The sequence below is a fragment of the Tachysurus fulvidraco genome, chromosome 22, assembly GCF_022655615.1.
Source record: "Tachysurus fulvidraco isolate hzauxx_2018 chromosome 22, HZAU_PFXX_2.0, whole genome shotgun sequence".
Classification (NCBI taxonomy): Eukaryota; Metazoa; Chordata; class Actinopteri; order Siluriformes; family Bagridae; genus Tachysurus; species Tachysurus fulvidraco.
In genome coordinates this window covers 5,067,229-5,083,441 of record NC_062539.1, presented here as the reverse complement: position 1 = coordinate 5,083,441, position 16,213 = coordinate 5,067,229, and the positions used below count along the sequence as shown (strand labels likewise).

At 37.1% G+C, this 16,213-nt stretch overlaps 2 protein-coding genes across 2 annotated transcripts in view; one reads left to right on the top strand and one right to left on the bottom strand.

Moving 5' to 3' along the window:
* Positions 1-10,642, top strand: part of arhgap45a (Rho GTPase activating protein 45a) — a 23,889-nt gene extending 13,247 nt beyond the window's left edge. The window contains exons 12-23 of the mRNA XM_027150428.2: positions 1,240-1,377; positions 2,646-2,836; positions 3,306-3,421; positions 3,610-3,708; positions 3,819-3,917; positions 4,129-4,292; positions 4,427-4,615; positions 4,794-4,931; positions 5,549-5,787; positions 6,292-6,529; positions 8,270-8,336; positions 8,444-10,642. Coding sequence (XP_027006229.1) covers positions 1,240-1,377; positions 2,646-2,836; positions 3,306-3,421; positions 3,610-3,708; positions 3,819-3,917; positions 4,129-4,292; positions 4,427-4,615; positions 4,794-4,931; positions 5,549-5,787; positions 6,292-6,529; positions 8,270-8,336; positions 8,444-8,694 — 1,929 coding nt within the window. The 3' untranslated portion in view covers positions 8,695-10,642. The remainder of the gene's footprint in view (positions 1-1,239; positions 1,378-2,645; positions 2,837-3,305; positions 3,422-3,609; positions 3,709-3,818; positions 3,918-4,128; positions 4,293-4,426; positions 4,616-4,793; positions 4,932-5,548; positions 5,788-6,291; positions 6,530-8,269; positions 8,337-8,443) is intronic.
* A 304-nt stretch (positions 10,643-10,946) lies between these two features.
* polr2ea (RNA polymerase II, I and III subunit E, a) lies at positions 10,947-15,568 on the bottom strand. Its single transcript, XM_027150430.2, has 8 exons — positions 15,360-15,568; positions 13,411-13,585; positions 12,954-13,069; positions 12,659-12,739; positions 12,524-12,582; positions 11,877-11,955; positions 11,339-11,414; positions 10,947-11,192 (listed from the first exon to the last, which is right to left on the bottom strand). Exons 1-7 carry the CDS (start codon positions 15,414-15,416, stop codon positions 11,349-11,351), a joined length of 633 nt encoding a protein of 210 aa, XP_027006231.1. The 5' UTR covers positions 15,417-15,568; the 3' UTR covers positions 10,947-11,192; positions 11,339-11,348.
* Between the last annotated feature and the right edge of the window lie 645 nt (positions 15,569-16,213).

Sequence of the window (16,213 nt, the reverse complement as noted above, 5' to 3'; positions counted from 1 at the left end):
GTAACTACTATATAGATTACTCAGTAAATACAGTAAGATTGTTAGGAAACATATGTAGCTACAAAATTGAGGATTGTTAAGATATATCAAGGGGTGGAGGGGTTTTAAGTGGTTACGCAAGGGTTACATATACACAAATATTTATAACCACAAGTTTCCACCAAGATTCAGGCCAATAGCAGTAAGTCAGAGAATATAAAATGTTGCAGTTTTCACCAACCTCTATTTTTCTTTGTTTCTCTACTTTACTGAGAAACAAGAAACATCTCTGTCCAAAGCACTGACATGTTGTCACACTGGACTCCATACATAAGGCCATCCTTAAAAATATTTTGGTTTGCAGTAATAGTAAAAAAAAAAAAAAAAAAGGGTCGGTAGGTAGGTCTATATTTTTTCTTTTCAAGTTCCAGTGTAAAAAAAAAAGTACAATTTTGGTGATGGTGATTACTTAGGTATGAATTTAAACAAATTAGCATATCGTGACGTCGCTGACTGGGTCTTCAACCCGTGCCTTCGGGCGCATCATTGCAAACCTCTTTTTGATGCTGGGCACAGTTTTTCCAGAACTTCGTGCCAAGTTAAAGCGGTGTCGAGCTGTTTTAATGAATAATTTAGATGTATTATGGTGCCCGAACCCGTCTGACTTTGAATGGTGACCGCGAACATTTTGTTTACTGCAGCCATCATTACCAAGCGAGAACCGTTGACTCTGACAGTGAATGAGAGAAAGAGACGAAGCGAAGGCACAGGCCATAGTGTGACATCCGTTAACCAATAGTGTAAACATAGATGACATCACGGGTTTTTATTTAAAAGAAAGAATGTAGCCTTCGATTGTATGTAGGCCTAGGCAATTTATATATTTACAATACTTACTAAAATATAATTAATATTATTTTATTGCTTTTGTCTTAGTTGTTCGAAGAGTAAAAAAACCAAAAGTCTGTCTTAACGCAAATTTACAACCAGCAAGTCGGTCGGACTTAAAGCAAAAAAAATACAAATTTGAGTCGGTCTTAATTTGACAGGTTCGGCAAACAAGAATATTTTTAAGGATGGCCTAAATGTTACATAAACATCTCCTTACAGAAATCTTCACAACATTAATATTTTTATATGGATCATCTTCCATACAGTGAGTGAGCTGTTTGTGTAGAAATAATGATGTTACAGAAAATTAATCTGTGCTGCTGTATAAAATTGCATATCATATTTCTCCTTTTTATGTATGCTTCCCAGTCAGAGGAGGCTGAGGCCACATACCGCACTTGTATTGCTGATGCCACCACTCAGCAGCAGGAGCTGGAAGACGTGAAGGTGAACGTGCTGAAACAGATCCAGGACGTCATCAGACAGAGTGACCAGATTCTGCGTGCTGTGAGTCTTCGCCCTGCACACTCATTCTTCCTTTGAGGCTTCCCCATACAAAATCCCCCAATATATAATTAGCAAAAGCATGTTATTAAGTAGTTGAGTAGTTCTTCTTAAGTATTTATTCACAGATACGTAACCATCAGTTTCTTTCGGGAGATCTTTGAGCAATGATTTTGCAGCATTTGCATATCACTTGAATTTTATTAGATTTTTCATACATTTTGTTTAATAACAAACAGAAGCATTATCATATTCTGGTATATACCATAGCAAGGGAGAAAGTCTTGTATGGGAAACCATCATATAATAAAAGATGTCATTGCTGTATGAAAGAGCTGGAACAGGAATTGTGTATGGTGTGGTTAGATGCGGAAGGACACAAGCAAGCGTGGTATTCATTACGGTCAATCCAAGTATCACCGTCAGACTCCTATGTAGGGGAAAGATGGCAACAGACTGGAGTGATTCATAAATGTCAGACAGGAAAAACTGGCAAGGAGAGAAAGCCAGGAACATTTTAACTATGAAAACTAAATATGACAATATGCTTTATGAAGTATTCAGACATTCTAAGAGTAGAAACCAACTCCATGTGGTCTTTGAGGACAACAACCTCCTCATCAATACACAATTAGACTGTATGTTTAAAATCACACCCTCCAGTGTCATCCAAATGAGGATGAGGTTCCCTTTTGAGTCTTGTTCCTCTTAAGGTTTCTTCCTTTTCCATTTAAGGGAGTTTTACAAACACATAAATATAAAGCCTAATATTAATCTTGAGTTTTTGTATTAATAATAACCGTTTTGAATTGATGAAACTAATCACAAGAAAGGAGCAGACTAATGAAGGTGAGACACAGTCTAGGTAAAAACAATCAGGTATCACAACACAAGGTCAGAGACCAGACAAGAACAGAAAGCAAATAACATCATGAAGCAGCCCTGGTCATGCTGAGAGACAGTTCCTAACAAATTTCTAATCAAATAATTAAATAAATATGTCTGTAGAGTAAGGTGTATTGGTAATGAATGTTACTTTTCATATGTGAAGGAATATGTGAGTTTCCCCACACATTAATCTCAAGAATAGCCTAAAACTGACTATAAATGCTGAATCACCACTGACACTGTGATTTAGTACAAGATTAATCTTGAACAGTGTCTGATAAACTGGCCCTCTATTAATTAGATGAATCGCCTGAAGTCTGATTGAGATTAAGACATTCTAATCGTGAGCCTCTGGCCGTCTCTCTCTTATTTCCCACCATCAGTGCACCATATCGTACTACCAGATCCTGCACATGCAGACAGCGCCACTTCCTGTGCACTACCAGACGCTGTGTGAGAGCTGTAATCTGTATGATCCAGGACAACAGTATGCTGCACATATCAAAAACCTGCAGCTCAGCACCGAGCGCGTCACCGTGTTCCAGTTTGAGCCGTACTCCGCCTCAGGCACATAGTGAGTTACTCCGTGTTTAAAGAGTCCCTTATTACAGGGTGCTTCCCAGCTTCTTGTGCAGGGTGTGGCCGGCTGCGATGATGTTCACCACTGTCATTTTGCAGCGTAATGTCCACATTGTTCTGTGGAGGAAAATGAAAGGTTTTAAAAACTAAGAACCAGCAAAACTCAATGTATTGTAAAGCAGATTTTTTTCTGTTTTTCTGCTGTTTTCTTCTTTAAAGTGATTTAAAGAAGAAAAAAAACAGGGAAGATTCTATTGAAGCTGGATAGAGTGTCAATATTAAAACAACACAGTATACTGTTATTGGAAAAATCAACAAGGGGTGGTGTAATGTGTCTCGACATGAATCGGAGTCGCTGTAGCTTAATTAGTTTCCGAGAACAGCAAGTCACAACAATGAAAAATTTCATAAGAGTCAACATGCCTGTAATACTGTGCTAATATTTATTTTTTTTATCTGTTTAGTCATCCTGCTCGACCACAATCTGAAAACATCACAGACTACCAACAGCAAAGCAGCACGGAGACTCCAAACACCAACCTGGTGTCCACAGAAGGGGGTGTGGTCAAGACCAGAAGAGGTCATTCATTCATTCATTCATTCATTCATCCTTTATTTTCTTTTTTTTTTATTGTTGGTGTTTTTTTTTTTTTTGAGAAAAAAAACATTTATGAGAAAATAATGCATGTCTTATTAATTGCAGTATGTCACAGAATTCACCTTGGTGCCATTCTTAGTTTCTTATGGCGTTCTGGCTGTATTTTGCAGATCGAGCTCAGCAGGCACACAAGTCCTGGCCCTCTACTGTGAGTGACACAGAAAGTGTTGGAGGAGGAAGTGGACTGGGGTCTCCTACCACCAGCTCAGGTGCAAGCTGCAAAACTAAACACACACCCAAAATCAGGCACCATTCACACAAGGGACAGTCTAAATAGATACAAGAGAAATGACATGCTTAAGAGTGTACGCTTTTACAGGAGACGTCTCAAAGGCTTCAAGACCCGTGTCAGCTGGAACCTTGTCTTCTATCGAGGACTTAGATGACCACGATGGCAATGTGACCTCTTTTGAACAAAGTGAGCACCAATCACTCTCTCTAATCTCTATATTGTTTAATTAAATTAGTGGGTATCTGTTTATAATGTGCACTTTTTTGAAGGATGCATTCCTAAAAATGTAAATAATTAGACTTATTAAATAAAGGAATACTCTGGCTTCTTTGACATCACAAATAATTAAACACATTATAAGGACATATGAATACCATGAGTCTGGTTTGTGTCAAAGGTATGAATGGGATTGAACCAGAGATGACCGTGTCCACTGGGCCGTTTCGCAACATGGGTCTGTCCAAAGCTGCCAAGACGCATCGGCTACGGAAACTCCGTACGCCATCCAAGTGCCGCGAGTGTGACAGTTACGTGTACTTTCAGGGAGCAGAGTGTGAGGAGGTGAGCTAAGATTAAGCCCAAGAACTGTACTCAATGTAACACGTGAGCATTAAATTAAATAGAGTATTATTTACACTTTGGCTTTGTTGTTTAAATTAGATTTGTATGCTTATATATTTAACGGCATGTCGTAGTGTTTTCTGGCCTGCCATAAGAAGTGTCTGGAGTCTTTGGCTATCCAGTGTGGCCACAAAAAGCTGCAGGGCCGATTACAGCTGTTCGGCCGAGATTTCTCCCAGGTGCTGCAGGGCGACTCTGAGGGAGTACCCTTCATCATCAAGAAGTGCATCCAGGAGATTGAGAAGAGAGCACTCAGTATGAAGGTAAGAGAAGAATTAGGTCTTTATTGTGGGTTGTTGATCTAAACCCTGAGTGTTGAGTTGTATACAATCAATATTTCATTAAAAAATGATGAAGGACAATATTGTACCACTCTCATCTGTTCTTTCTGCTCGTAACAACACAGAGATGATGTGTGTGCTTCTGTGTGCGCTTCTTTAGGGGATATACCGTGTGAACGGCGTGAAGACACGTGTGGAGAAGCTGTGTCAGGCGTTTGAGAATGGCAAAGAGCTGGTGGAACTTTCTCAAGCATCTCCACATGATATCAGCAACGTACTCAAGCTCTACCTTCGACAGGTGTTTTAACTAAGAGTCCTCTGGCTCTGTATACAGTTCTGTCACACACATCAATGTATTGCAGTTACAGGGTTTATTGACTTATCACTCTTTAGAAATCTAAGCTCAAGAATCATTGAGGAACTATTGAGGATTTTTTTTTTTTGTTAAATTGCAGAGCAGTAAGCTAAGTATTAACATTATTACAAGAGTTCTGGTTTAAGTCCCCTGTGCACCATCGCATACTTTTTTTTCTGCTTTTTACAGTGAGGTTTAGTCAAGGTTTGACAACGGAAATCGTGAAATTGGGCAGGGCTCGAGTTGATAAAACTTGTGTCAACATGTGTCAAGAGAATGTGTCTGCGTACCAGTTAACAGCAGAATCTGAAAACTTTATACATGATGATCATGCTAATCTTTATCTTCAATTAAGATCATCATACAGAGGAATATCTTTTCTTAAATTTGTGCCACATGAAACACTAGCTAAGTAGCTTGCTAATGAAATGGGGTTATTAGAGAAGTTTAACAGGTTATTTGTGTGTCCATAGTTTATTTCATTATAGGATTAGACATTAAATAAAAATACATAAGACAATGGAGTCTATGACTTAACATCACCTTTATTTGCTCTCCAGCTGCCTGAGCCCATCATGCCCTTCCGCATGTATAACAAGTTAATGGGACTGGCGAAGGAGAGTCTGTACTCTGACGGCCCAGACAGAGGAGATGGTGCAAAGGGCCCTGAGATTCTGGATCAGGGAGAGCAGACCGACCCCATGGTGCTCAATCTGGTAGAGAAACTTCGAGAGCTGCTTAAAGATCTCCAAGCAGGCAATATCGCCACGCTGAAATACATAGTACGACATCTGCACAGGTGAATGGAGCAAACATGCAACAGTAATAACAGATCTCTATATGTCATACCAGTTACAGATATCTTTTCTTTAAAAATTACAAACTGACAATTTTTCTTTTTGTCTTCATCATAATATTAGACGAGATATACTGGGTATAGAAGTTTGCTGCTTTAGGTTAGATTGTGTATCTCATCTCAAAACACATTGTCTGACAGAATAATACTATTTTGGATGCAGGATTTGTTTAAAAACAATGAAAGAATATATAGAAATGAAAGAATGAAAGAATATATAGAAATCCAATTAAAGCTCACTTGAATCACTCATACAATTAGATCTTAAAATACAAGGAGAGAAAACAAACTGTAATGATGAAAAAATCAGCTTGATTTGGCTTCCAGGACTAAAGGGGCAGGCTTTAGATTGCAAACATTTTTGGATTATGTGCTATTTTTTGGGGTAAATCTAATTTTTATTATTTCAATTATGACAACTAATCCCTCTTTTCCCTTCTTTCTCAGAGTGGCTGAGTTGGAGGACGATAACAAGATGAGCTTCAGTAATCTGGGTATTGTGTTTGGCCCGACCCTGATGAGACCCAAACCCACAGGCGCCACTATTTCCCTCTCCTCCTTGGTGGACTACCCTCACCAGGCCCGCATCGTGGAGGCCCTCATTGTTTTCCAGGATCATATCTTCAGCCCTTCAGCAATCCGGCTCACATCCTCCTCCTCGCCAGGCTGCACCAACCAGGGCCAGGTAAGAGCAGAACACTAGTCATACAGGTGAAAAGCACACAGGACTGAGTGTGTTAAACAATTTCAGGTGAAGAGCGTTTGTGAATAGTGTTAATATGAGTATAGTGTTAATATAAGTATAGTGTTTTTGTGAATAGTGCTGATATGAGTATAGTGTTGATCTGAGTATAGTGTTGTTGTGAATAGTGTTGACATGAGTATAGTGTTGTGAATAGTGTTGACATGAGTATAGTGTTGTGAATAGTGTTGACATGAGTATAGTGTTGTGAATAGTGTTGATATGAGTATAGTGTTGTTGTGAATAGTGTTGATATGAGTATAGTGTTGTGAATAGTGTTGATATGAGTATAGTGTTGTTGTGAATAGTGTTGATATGAGTATAGTGTTGTTGTGAATAGTGTTGATATGAGTATAGTGTTGTTGTGAATAGTGTTGATATGAGTATAGTGTTGTTGTGAATAGTGTTGATATCAGTATAGTGTTGTTGTGAATAGTGTTGATATCAGTATAGTGTTGTTGTGAATAGTGTTGATATGAGTATAGTGTTGTTGTGAATAGTGTTGATATGAGTATAGTGTTGTTGTGAATAGTGTTGATATGAGTATAGTGTTGTTGTGAATAGTGTTGATATGAGTATAGTGTTGTTGTGAATAGTGTTGATATGAGTATAGTGTTGTTGTGAATAGTGTTGATATGAGTATAGTGTTGTTGTGAATAGTGTTGATATGAGTATAGTGTTGTGAATAGTGTTGATATGAGTATAGTGTTGTTGTGAATAGTGTTGATATGAGTATAGTGTTGTTGTGAATAGTGTTGATATGAGTATAGTGTTGTTGTGAATAGTGTTGATATGAGTATAGTGTTGTTGTGAATAGTGTTGATATGAGTATAGTGTTGTTGTGAATAGTGTTGATATGAGTATAGTGTTGTTGTGAATAGTGTTGATATGAGTATAGTGTTGTTGTGAATAGTGTTGATATGAGTATAGTGTTGTTGTGAATAGTGTTGATATGAGTATAGTGTTGTTGTGAATAGTGTTGATATGAGTATAGTGTTGTTGTGAATAGTGTTGATATGAGTATAGTGTTGTTGTGAATAGTGTTGATATGAGTATAGTGTTGTTGTGAATAGTGTTGATATGAGTATAGTGTTGTTGTGAATAGTGTTGATATGAGTATAGTGTTGTTGTGAATAGTGTTGATATGAGTATAGTGTTGTTGTGAATAGTGTTGATATGAGTATAGTGTTGTTGTGAATAGTGTTGATATGAGTATAGTGTTGTTGTGAATAGTGTTGATATGAGTATAGTGTTGTGAATAGTGTTGATATGAGTATAGTGTTGTGAATACTGTTGATATGAGTATAATGTTGTGGATCATGATATTTCAGCAGGCAGCAGGAGAACAAAATAAAAATGTAATATGATTGTTATGAAAGTTAACAGCATACAGTATCTAACATAAAATGGAATAAAAGTCAAATAGGGATTCTGGCATATCTCAGTAGGGCTGGGTCTTGACATGAATAATCCTCAGCTTTATAGCTGCAATTGTATAGTTTTACAAAAACACGTTGTCTAGTTTGACATGGTAACAAAAGAAAAAGCAGAAAACAGATATAGGTATATTTTTTTTTATCCCAGCTTAAACATCCCAAATGACTATAACTCTGTAAATATCTTGCATTCAGAATAAATGTTGCTTTATTATTTAAGTAGAGCTGATAGGGTGTTTCATTATAGGAGAGTACTGACGAAGCTCAAGATGTGGAGGAGGAGCAGAACAGGCTTATCTCAGAGCAGGACTGTGGTGAGTTACTAGCACAACTTGCTGTATATGATACCTGTGAGCTTCCAATCCCAATTAGAATCTATTTCTATTCGTTTGGCCTTATTATGTTTTCTGTTTTCTTCCAGGTAACTCTCTGGGTTCATCTGGTTCCCGTGAGCGCTCTCTGGACACGGACTCCGATGGAGAGGACATGGGGAAGATAAATAAACGATGCCTTCTGGTGAGCCAGGTGAGTGAGACAAGCACTGAGGATGACCAAATAAGCCCCAGAGTGAGTTTGGACCTGAGCACGGTCGTCCCAGACACCGTCCCTGAGCAGCCCAGTGACACAGAGGACTTCAGTGGAGCAGATGCAGAAGAGCTGGTTGACCAGTAGAGATCAGGGACACCACTTTAATCCATTCATTTCAGTCTGTAATAGTACTACTTTAACTTTGTTTGTTTTTTTTCCTGTATATTAAGTGAGAAGTGTCAAAAGTGAAGAGTCGAGTTACTTTCACGTTAATCAGCACACTCAGAAAAGTCTTATGCACTGAAACATTATTTTAATCTTTTTTTAAAAGTTCTGTTTGTGAGAGTAGAAAGTATGGTTGTGTAAATAATGATGTTTTATACTCATCCTTTTTATACTAATGTTTAGGCACATTTCTGTTTATATATGGAGTGAATGTAATGTCACCAACATGAGTTGATAAAAAAAAATGCAAGTGAATTTAAAAATATTAGTGATAAACAGTCAGTGCACTTACAGTACTTCATGAAATAGTCACAGACATTGTAAAGACCTATATCATGTGTTTAGTTTTCAGAGGGAAAAAAAATGTAATGAACAGGGAGTCTGCATTAGTGCATACAGCTACTGAATTTCCACACCAAATCCCATACTTTCACACAACTGATGAGTACGATCATTTTTAATCTTTATAAAGCTTTCATTATTTACTATGAGTTCCACAAAACTGCAGTTAACCAGCAGGAAGGTGGTCAAAAATCCTGTAAACTAAACTGTTTTAAATGTAAACGAAGCCATGACAACGAAGTATGATTTTGCAAACATTTATTATATTGTATTGAGACATGTTTCTACATTGGCCACTAGATGGCGCTATTGTATCTCCGGGTTGTCTATGACGACGCATTGTTTTGAAAACAGTCGAGCCGGTTGAAAAAAAAACACTGAAAAACATCAGATTTTTGAATAACAAATTGTTCCAATAGTTTATGTGAAGTGTCTGCAGGACAAGCACCTCTATAGTGTTACTATAGAAACGATCATCAACAGCTTCTGACCAAGATCTCACCTTTCTAATTAGTTAGATTATTTTTAACTAACTTCATTTCTCCATTTCACCATATTTCTATCCAACAATATGTCTTTACACACTTATGGAGGTATAAATGATAAATTGTAAATGTGACTCATGTTTTATCAATTCAATCTTTTTGTTTATCGTTTGCATTTTGATCCACTTTCCCGTTGGTGCATTCTTACCAAACCAATTTGTGTGGGTTCATTCATTTTAATTATCTTCTGCTCTCAAACGTCGTCTTGAGGTTAAAGGTCTCCTCTTGGCTGAAGGTCAGTGTTCTGGTGCTCTGCATGCACTAGTAAATATTAACTAGCAGATTGCAGGACCTCTTTGATGGCCGCAGTGACACGTGTATATATTCCCAAAGAAAGTGTGAAGTTAAAGCACAGTTAAAAGGTTTAATTACACATCTTTACTACTGAAACCAAATCTACAGTGCTGTATAGAGTGAAATTATTCTACATCATTATATAGATCTATGTACTAAATGATATCGTCTGATGTTCTCTTACCTTAGTCGTTATGTTGATTACATTTTCTTTACATTTCTTTAATATATCATTCATCTCATTGACTTGAATATGGAAAAAGCTTGGTATGGTGACGATGATAATAATAATAATAATAATAATGTTTTTACTACAAAAGAGGAGGAAATGTGTTTATGGGCCGTGGTTTGAACTGGAGAATGCATTTGATAAACATACTGTACATACATTTTACAAGAGTTTACTGCTGGTCAGTATATCAATGCTAATGTTAATGCCTATATTGACTTGAGTTTATAGGAAGACGTGGCCATGTTATCATTTTTATTTTCAAATATTAGCCTCAGACCCATTACTTTATTACATATATATAGGTTTACATTTACTAGCCACAGTAGAGGATCTGAGGGCACCGAGTATTATTCATTTTATTATCAACTACTGAATATTTATAAAGGAAATGTCAGGTTTTTCTACTTGAGAATGAATGATGTCTGCTGAGATCTAAATAAATGTGTATATTCTGCTTAAGGCTACAGTTAGTATTGATTCTAAGAAAAATGTACTTTTCTTTTTTTATATATTTCTTTATATATATTTTAATGTGTTACTTTTGTCTTTGTACAGTATAAAATATTATATATGGATTATAGCTTTGTAAAACCCAGGACTCAAACAGAATTAACAAAAATAACAAAAGTCATCTGTATTTCGAATGAAAATAATGTAAATGCCTTATGTTGGATCTTTAAACATTTTCATTTTCCAGGAATGAATCTGAATTTTTGGTACTATTGGAAAAAAAAAAGTTAAATAAAAAAAGTGACCAGAACGTTCAAGACATTTTATTATAAAAACTGTTTCATTCAGCAATTGTTACAACTACAATCGAGTAATGAAATGAAACCAATATACAACTGTCAAATCTTCCTTTGTGTAATAACTACAATTATGTAGTTCAAACTGTTACTGAGATTAAAGTTACTGAGTTAAAACACATTGTAACTCAAACAAAAAAAAAATCACAGACTAGTCTCATCATCTTCAGCTGGAAGAAGCAAATCCTAATGAATAACCTGAAAAGAAAAAAACATCCTGACCTTTAATAAATTAAATCATGTTTCGTCCAACAGGACAGCAGCTGCTTACATCAAAGTCTCAGTAATGTTAATAAATTTTGTGTATTTATGTGTTGTGTATTGACTAGAGATTAAAGTCTCACCAGTGCAGCTTCACTGTACAAGTCTGTAGGTTATATAACGACCTGCGGTCTCACTCGGCCGGATGATCTTCACCACCTGAAGATCCACCAAATGTTCATCACATTCAATTTTATTAATAATAATTAGAATGTTAACAACAATCATAATCATAGAATAAAAATTATCCTTGTTATTTTTGCTAGTAGTAGTTTTACTCATAAGAGAATACAAGAAGTATTAATTGTTTTATTTGAAAAGTATCAGTGTATTTTATATTATTCTTAATTTTTCAGTTTTTAACAATACATAGAATTATGAAGATTATGTTTTAATAATCACCATCATTTGTAGTAGTATTGGTATTAATAGTAATTATAAAAGAATATATTCATTATTATACATTATTTCTAAATATTTCAAAATGACAGTATTAATAATAATAAAACGAAAGATGAATAATTAATAAATAAAATTAATAATTAATTTAATTAATAAATGAAATTAATAATTAATGTAAAAAAAAAAGTGAAACAAGAAATATTAATAACGAAGCTTCACCTGGCCTCTTTTCAGCCCGAAATATCGTGCTACTGGGTCTCCAGCCTGAATCCTGGGTAACTGGCTCTCCTTCAGCTTACTGACAACTGTGAAGGAAAATCCACTCGACTGGGAGAAGCTGCAGCTGTCTTTGTGATGTGTGTGTATTTGTGCGTGTGTAATATTATAGATTTAATCCACTGATCATAATTACTTAATACTATATTTAAATAATTGTGCATATTAGATAATTAATATTTGCTTAAATATCCACCCCCTCCACTTAGAATTTTAGTGACTGAAACTGCAAAATACTTTTATTGAGACAGGTTAAGTTTAAACTAAAAAAAAAAAAAAAAAAACATTTCACACCCATTTCTTTTAGAAAGCTGTAAATAATCTGAACAATGAGATTTTTAGTGTAGATTCATTACATAAAAAGCGCAGTAGGCTGGGAGGGGGTAAATACTTATGGAAAGCACAGTGCTCCTGTCACTTGCTAGTATGACTGCAGTGTAATACTTTGGCCTAATGGTTTTATAGACCGTGCAGGAGGAGCTGACCTGCTGAACTCTGACTATCCTCTTACTGAAAACATTTAGATACGAATCATCTGCACATGGAGTAAACATTAATGATTAGAACCGTGTGAGTGTTAGTAAGGATACTATCTCGCTAGCAGCTCTGTCACTTCTTCCTTCGTCATGACGATGTGCTCGGGGACCAGCTACAGACAATCAGACAATCAGTGATGATTTTATTCAATTGAAACTGAAGATCCTCTATATGCCCACATTTCTCACCTCGTGTTCTGTGATGTTGATGAGCAGCTCTTGTTGCAGGAACTGCTCCAGGATGTACTTTGGTGCCATGTCTACCAGCGACTGCAAACACATTCAACAGATCCATGCAAAATGTCACCTGCTAGGTTGCTGCTAGGGTTCATTCTACATGTGTGTGTGTGAGAGAGAGAGACTGACATTGTGCATGAGAGAGAGTGTGAGTGAGAGAGAGACAGAGAGAGACACGCTGCATGAGAGAGAAAGAGACTGTGTGCACGCATGTGAGAGAGAGACGGAGTGTGTATGTGTGTGAGACCTGTTTAGCAGAAGGTGTCATGCCCATCTGGACTACAATAATGGCGCGGGTGATGTTCTCCTCCTGCATTCGCTGGCAGTACATTTTGATGGTTTTAATTCCCACCTTGGGCTCCTCTGCAGAACATACAACACAGGATCAAGCACAAATGTCTAGAAATCGGCCACAATATTCACTTTCAGTTTTCATTTCTCATTCATCTCAAATCTTAAGACACAAAATCTGGGGATGAATTACATCTCAGCTGACTGACTCCAAGGTGCCTGCAAGATCTGTAAACATTTTTTATGCACGCCTTCAGGTAGACCCTCAGACTCTAACCCTGCAATTTCTCAGTGTGAAAATTTTATCAAGAGTGAATTTTAATCAGAGAAAACAAACTTGTATATTTGTGTGTAAGAAGAATAACCGCTGATGCTGCCATATGTAGGCTTGTAAAGCCTTATGTACAACACACCTGGGAAGAAGACAAACATCTGGTCAGTGGGATCATCGTTGTGAGCGACGAGCACTGTGAGATCTGTCCTCCGAGGACGGCCCTCGCTCGGCTTGTCCCCGAACTGACTTTTAAACTCGTCCAGCGTCTGATCCAGCTCATCCTGCGTCACCAAGTATCCTCGATCGTGACAAAGCTGCAGGAATTAAAGGGGGAAAAAGCACTTTCCTATTAATCTTTATAACGAACACGTGATCTTCAATGGCATCCGAGATTTATTCATTCAAATTCTGATCTATTTTCACTTTAGTTTACAGATTCCTACAGAATTCCAGAGTGCTGTTCGACTACCTTCTGACCGGTAGTGGTGAAGTAGATTGCTTCAACTTTAGGTAAAGAAAAAGATGCAGCAGCACTTTAATCTTTTAGTAAGTCCATCTTGTAACCCTAAATGTACACACTGCTCAGCTTTCAAACCTTAACCTTTCATGCTAATACTGCCACTGATGCCTTCACATTAATCATCTGGTAGCTCTAACCTGCCTGCTGTACAGTTGAATGGTGAAACCATTATTTCAATTAAAATATTCTTCTTTTGAAATACCAACATAAACAACTTCTACTTTCGGCTTTTCTCGTTGGCGTATCATCGTTGGCGTATCATCAGTTTCCACCTAACTATCCTCATCACTCTCGCACCAGTTACCTTCATATCCTCATTGACACATCCATACATCACCTCTTTGTCCTTCCTCCTTAGCTCTTACCTCACGGCTCCATCTCCAACATCCTTCTACCACTATTCTACCATCTCCCTCCTCTGTACATGTCCAAACCTAAATCTCACCATCTCTCTGATCTTGTCCCCAAAACAGCCAAACTGAGCTGTCCCTCAGATGTCCTCGTTCCTAATCCTGTCCATCCTAATCACTCCTAAAGAGAACCTCAACATCCTCATCAAACACCAATATAAACTGCACACGCAATATACAACAAACAGGAAGAAGGAAATTACAGCACCAACCAACAAAATCACTAAACACAACACAAACACTTCAGTATAAACCACTGTCTCTATGGAACCAGGCAGGAATCAAGCGCGTCTCCCCTGGAGTTCTTAGTCGAGCCTGACACTTATCAGCCAATCAAAAAAAAAAGAGGCTACACAATAGCCAATCAGAAAATAGCACTATTGTATCTAGATAAGATTTAATGCAACAACCAATGAAAAAAATAAATAAATCCTGGAATTGTTCAGCATCATCCTCGATCACCCACAGAGAAAAGCACAGGAGCTGCGAGCATCACTTTGAGCACAGAGTAAGTCATGATCTCCTGTTTTAATGTTACAAACAATGACATTGTGACTGCTGATAGAGACGTTTCCCAGATAATCAGCATCAGTTTTTCATGAGTGTCTGTAACTTAACCAACAGTTTTGCAGCCTGTTCACTGACAACACCTGCTCAGATCAAGTAGTCTAGGCCAGTGCTTCTCAAACTGGTGGCCCTGAGATGGTGCCAGGGGGCCCTGAGATGGTGCCAGGGGCCCCCAGCTCACTGACAACACCTGCTCAGAACAAGTAGTCTAGGCCAGTGCTTCTCAAACTGGTGGCCCTGAGATGGTGCCAGGGGGCCCCGGTACACTGACAACACCTTCCCAAAACAATAACAACCAGCCCTTATACATATTTAAAATATGTCACTCTTGCCTGTCTTCAAAACCTGAGAGCCCTGGTAATGGAGATTCCCTATAACAAAGTATATTGACTCACACTACAATATAAAGGCTTAATCCTAAATCACCCACTGCTTTGGTTTAATCTGTTTAATCAGATTCCCCTCAGACTTAAACCCAATTTGTTTCTACTTCTGTTGCCCTGAATGAGCTTCGTGTCTCTGTGTGTAAAAGCTGGCCACCATGTGGCGGTGTGTAAACATCCCTACATGCTAACAATAAACACTCCAAACCTGCATTATCGTCTTCCGGATTTTCCAGAGTCGGTAAGTCTCCTCTTCATCATCCATGCTGCTTTAAGTAACTAACTGTTATCACACACGTCCTTTAAAGCCTTAATATGCGTGGGTTTTACAGTGGTAGAGAACAAACTGCCCCTTCCGAAGATACACACTACCGAGAAACACTTCCGGTGAGTGACGTCACGACACGAAGACCCAAAATGTTGCCTAAATAATTGCCTGCATTTTAACCAATATATTTTTTTATGTATGCTAATAACGAAGTGTATTTTTTATGCTAATAATGAAGTTTATGTTTTGTTAAAATAAAAAATACACTTCATTATTAGCAAAATAAAATCACTTATTTAAATATTTATTCATTTAAATCACACTCTAACTACATCACAACATTTCAATAGTTAAATTTACCAAGCATTTTCTTTTATAAGGTTTGTGTGAAACGATTAGAATTTTGATATTAAACTTTATTATACTATAAAAATGTTATATTTATTATTGTAACATACTTTCTTCAACAAACTGCAGTTTTCTTCAACAGCTCCTTTCTGACAAGGAGTCTAGTGTTAAAAGGAATGGTGTAACCTCTAGCTATAAGGGCACTGTTTGGGTTGGTACAAGCAAGTAGTTGTAATGGTGTAAATAAGTAATTTCAGTAGTGATATAAGTAAATAGTAAAAGTAATAATATTAATTAGAATCAGAATAAGAATCAGGTTTATTGGCCAAGTGTGTTGACACACACAAGGAATATGGTTCCAGCTATTTGTGACTATCAAAAGTACAAAAATAAATAACTGTACTATACAAGACAATACAGACATAAATAACACTGTACTATACAAG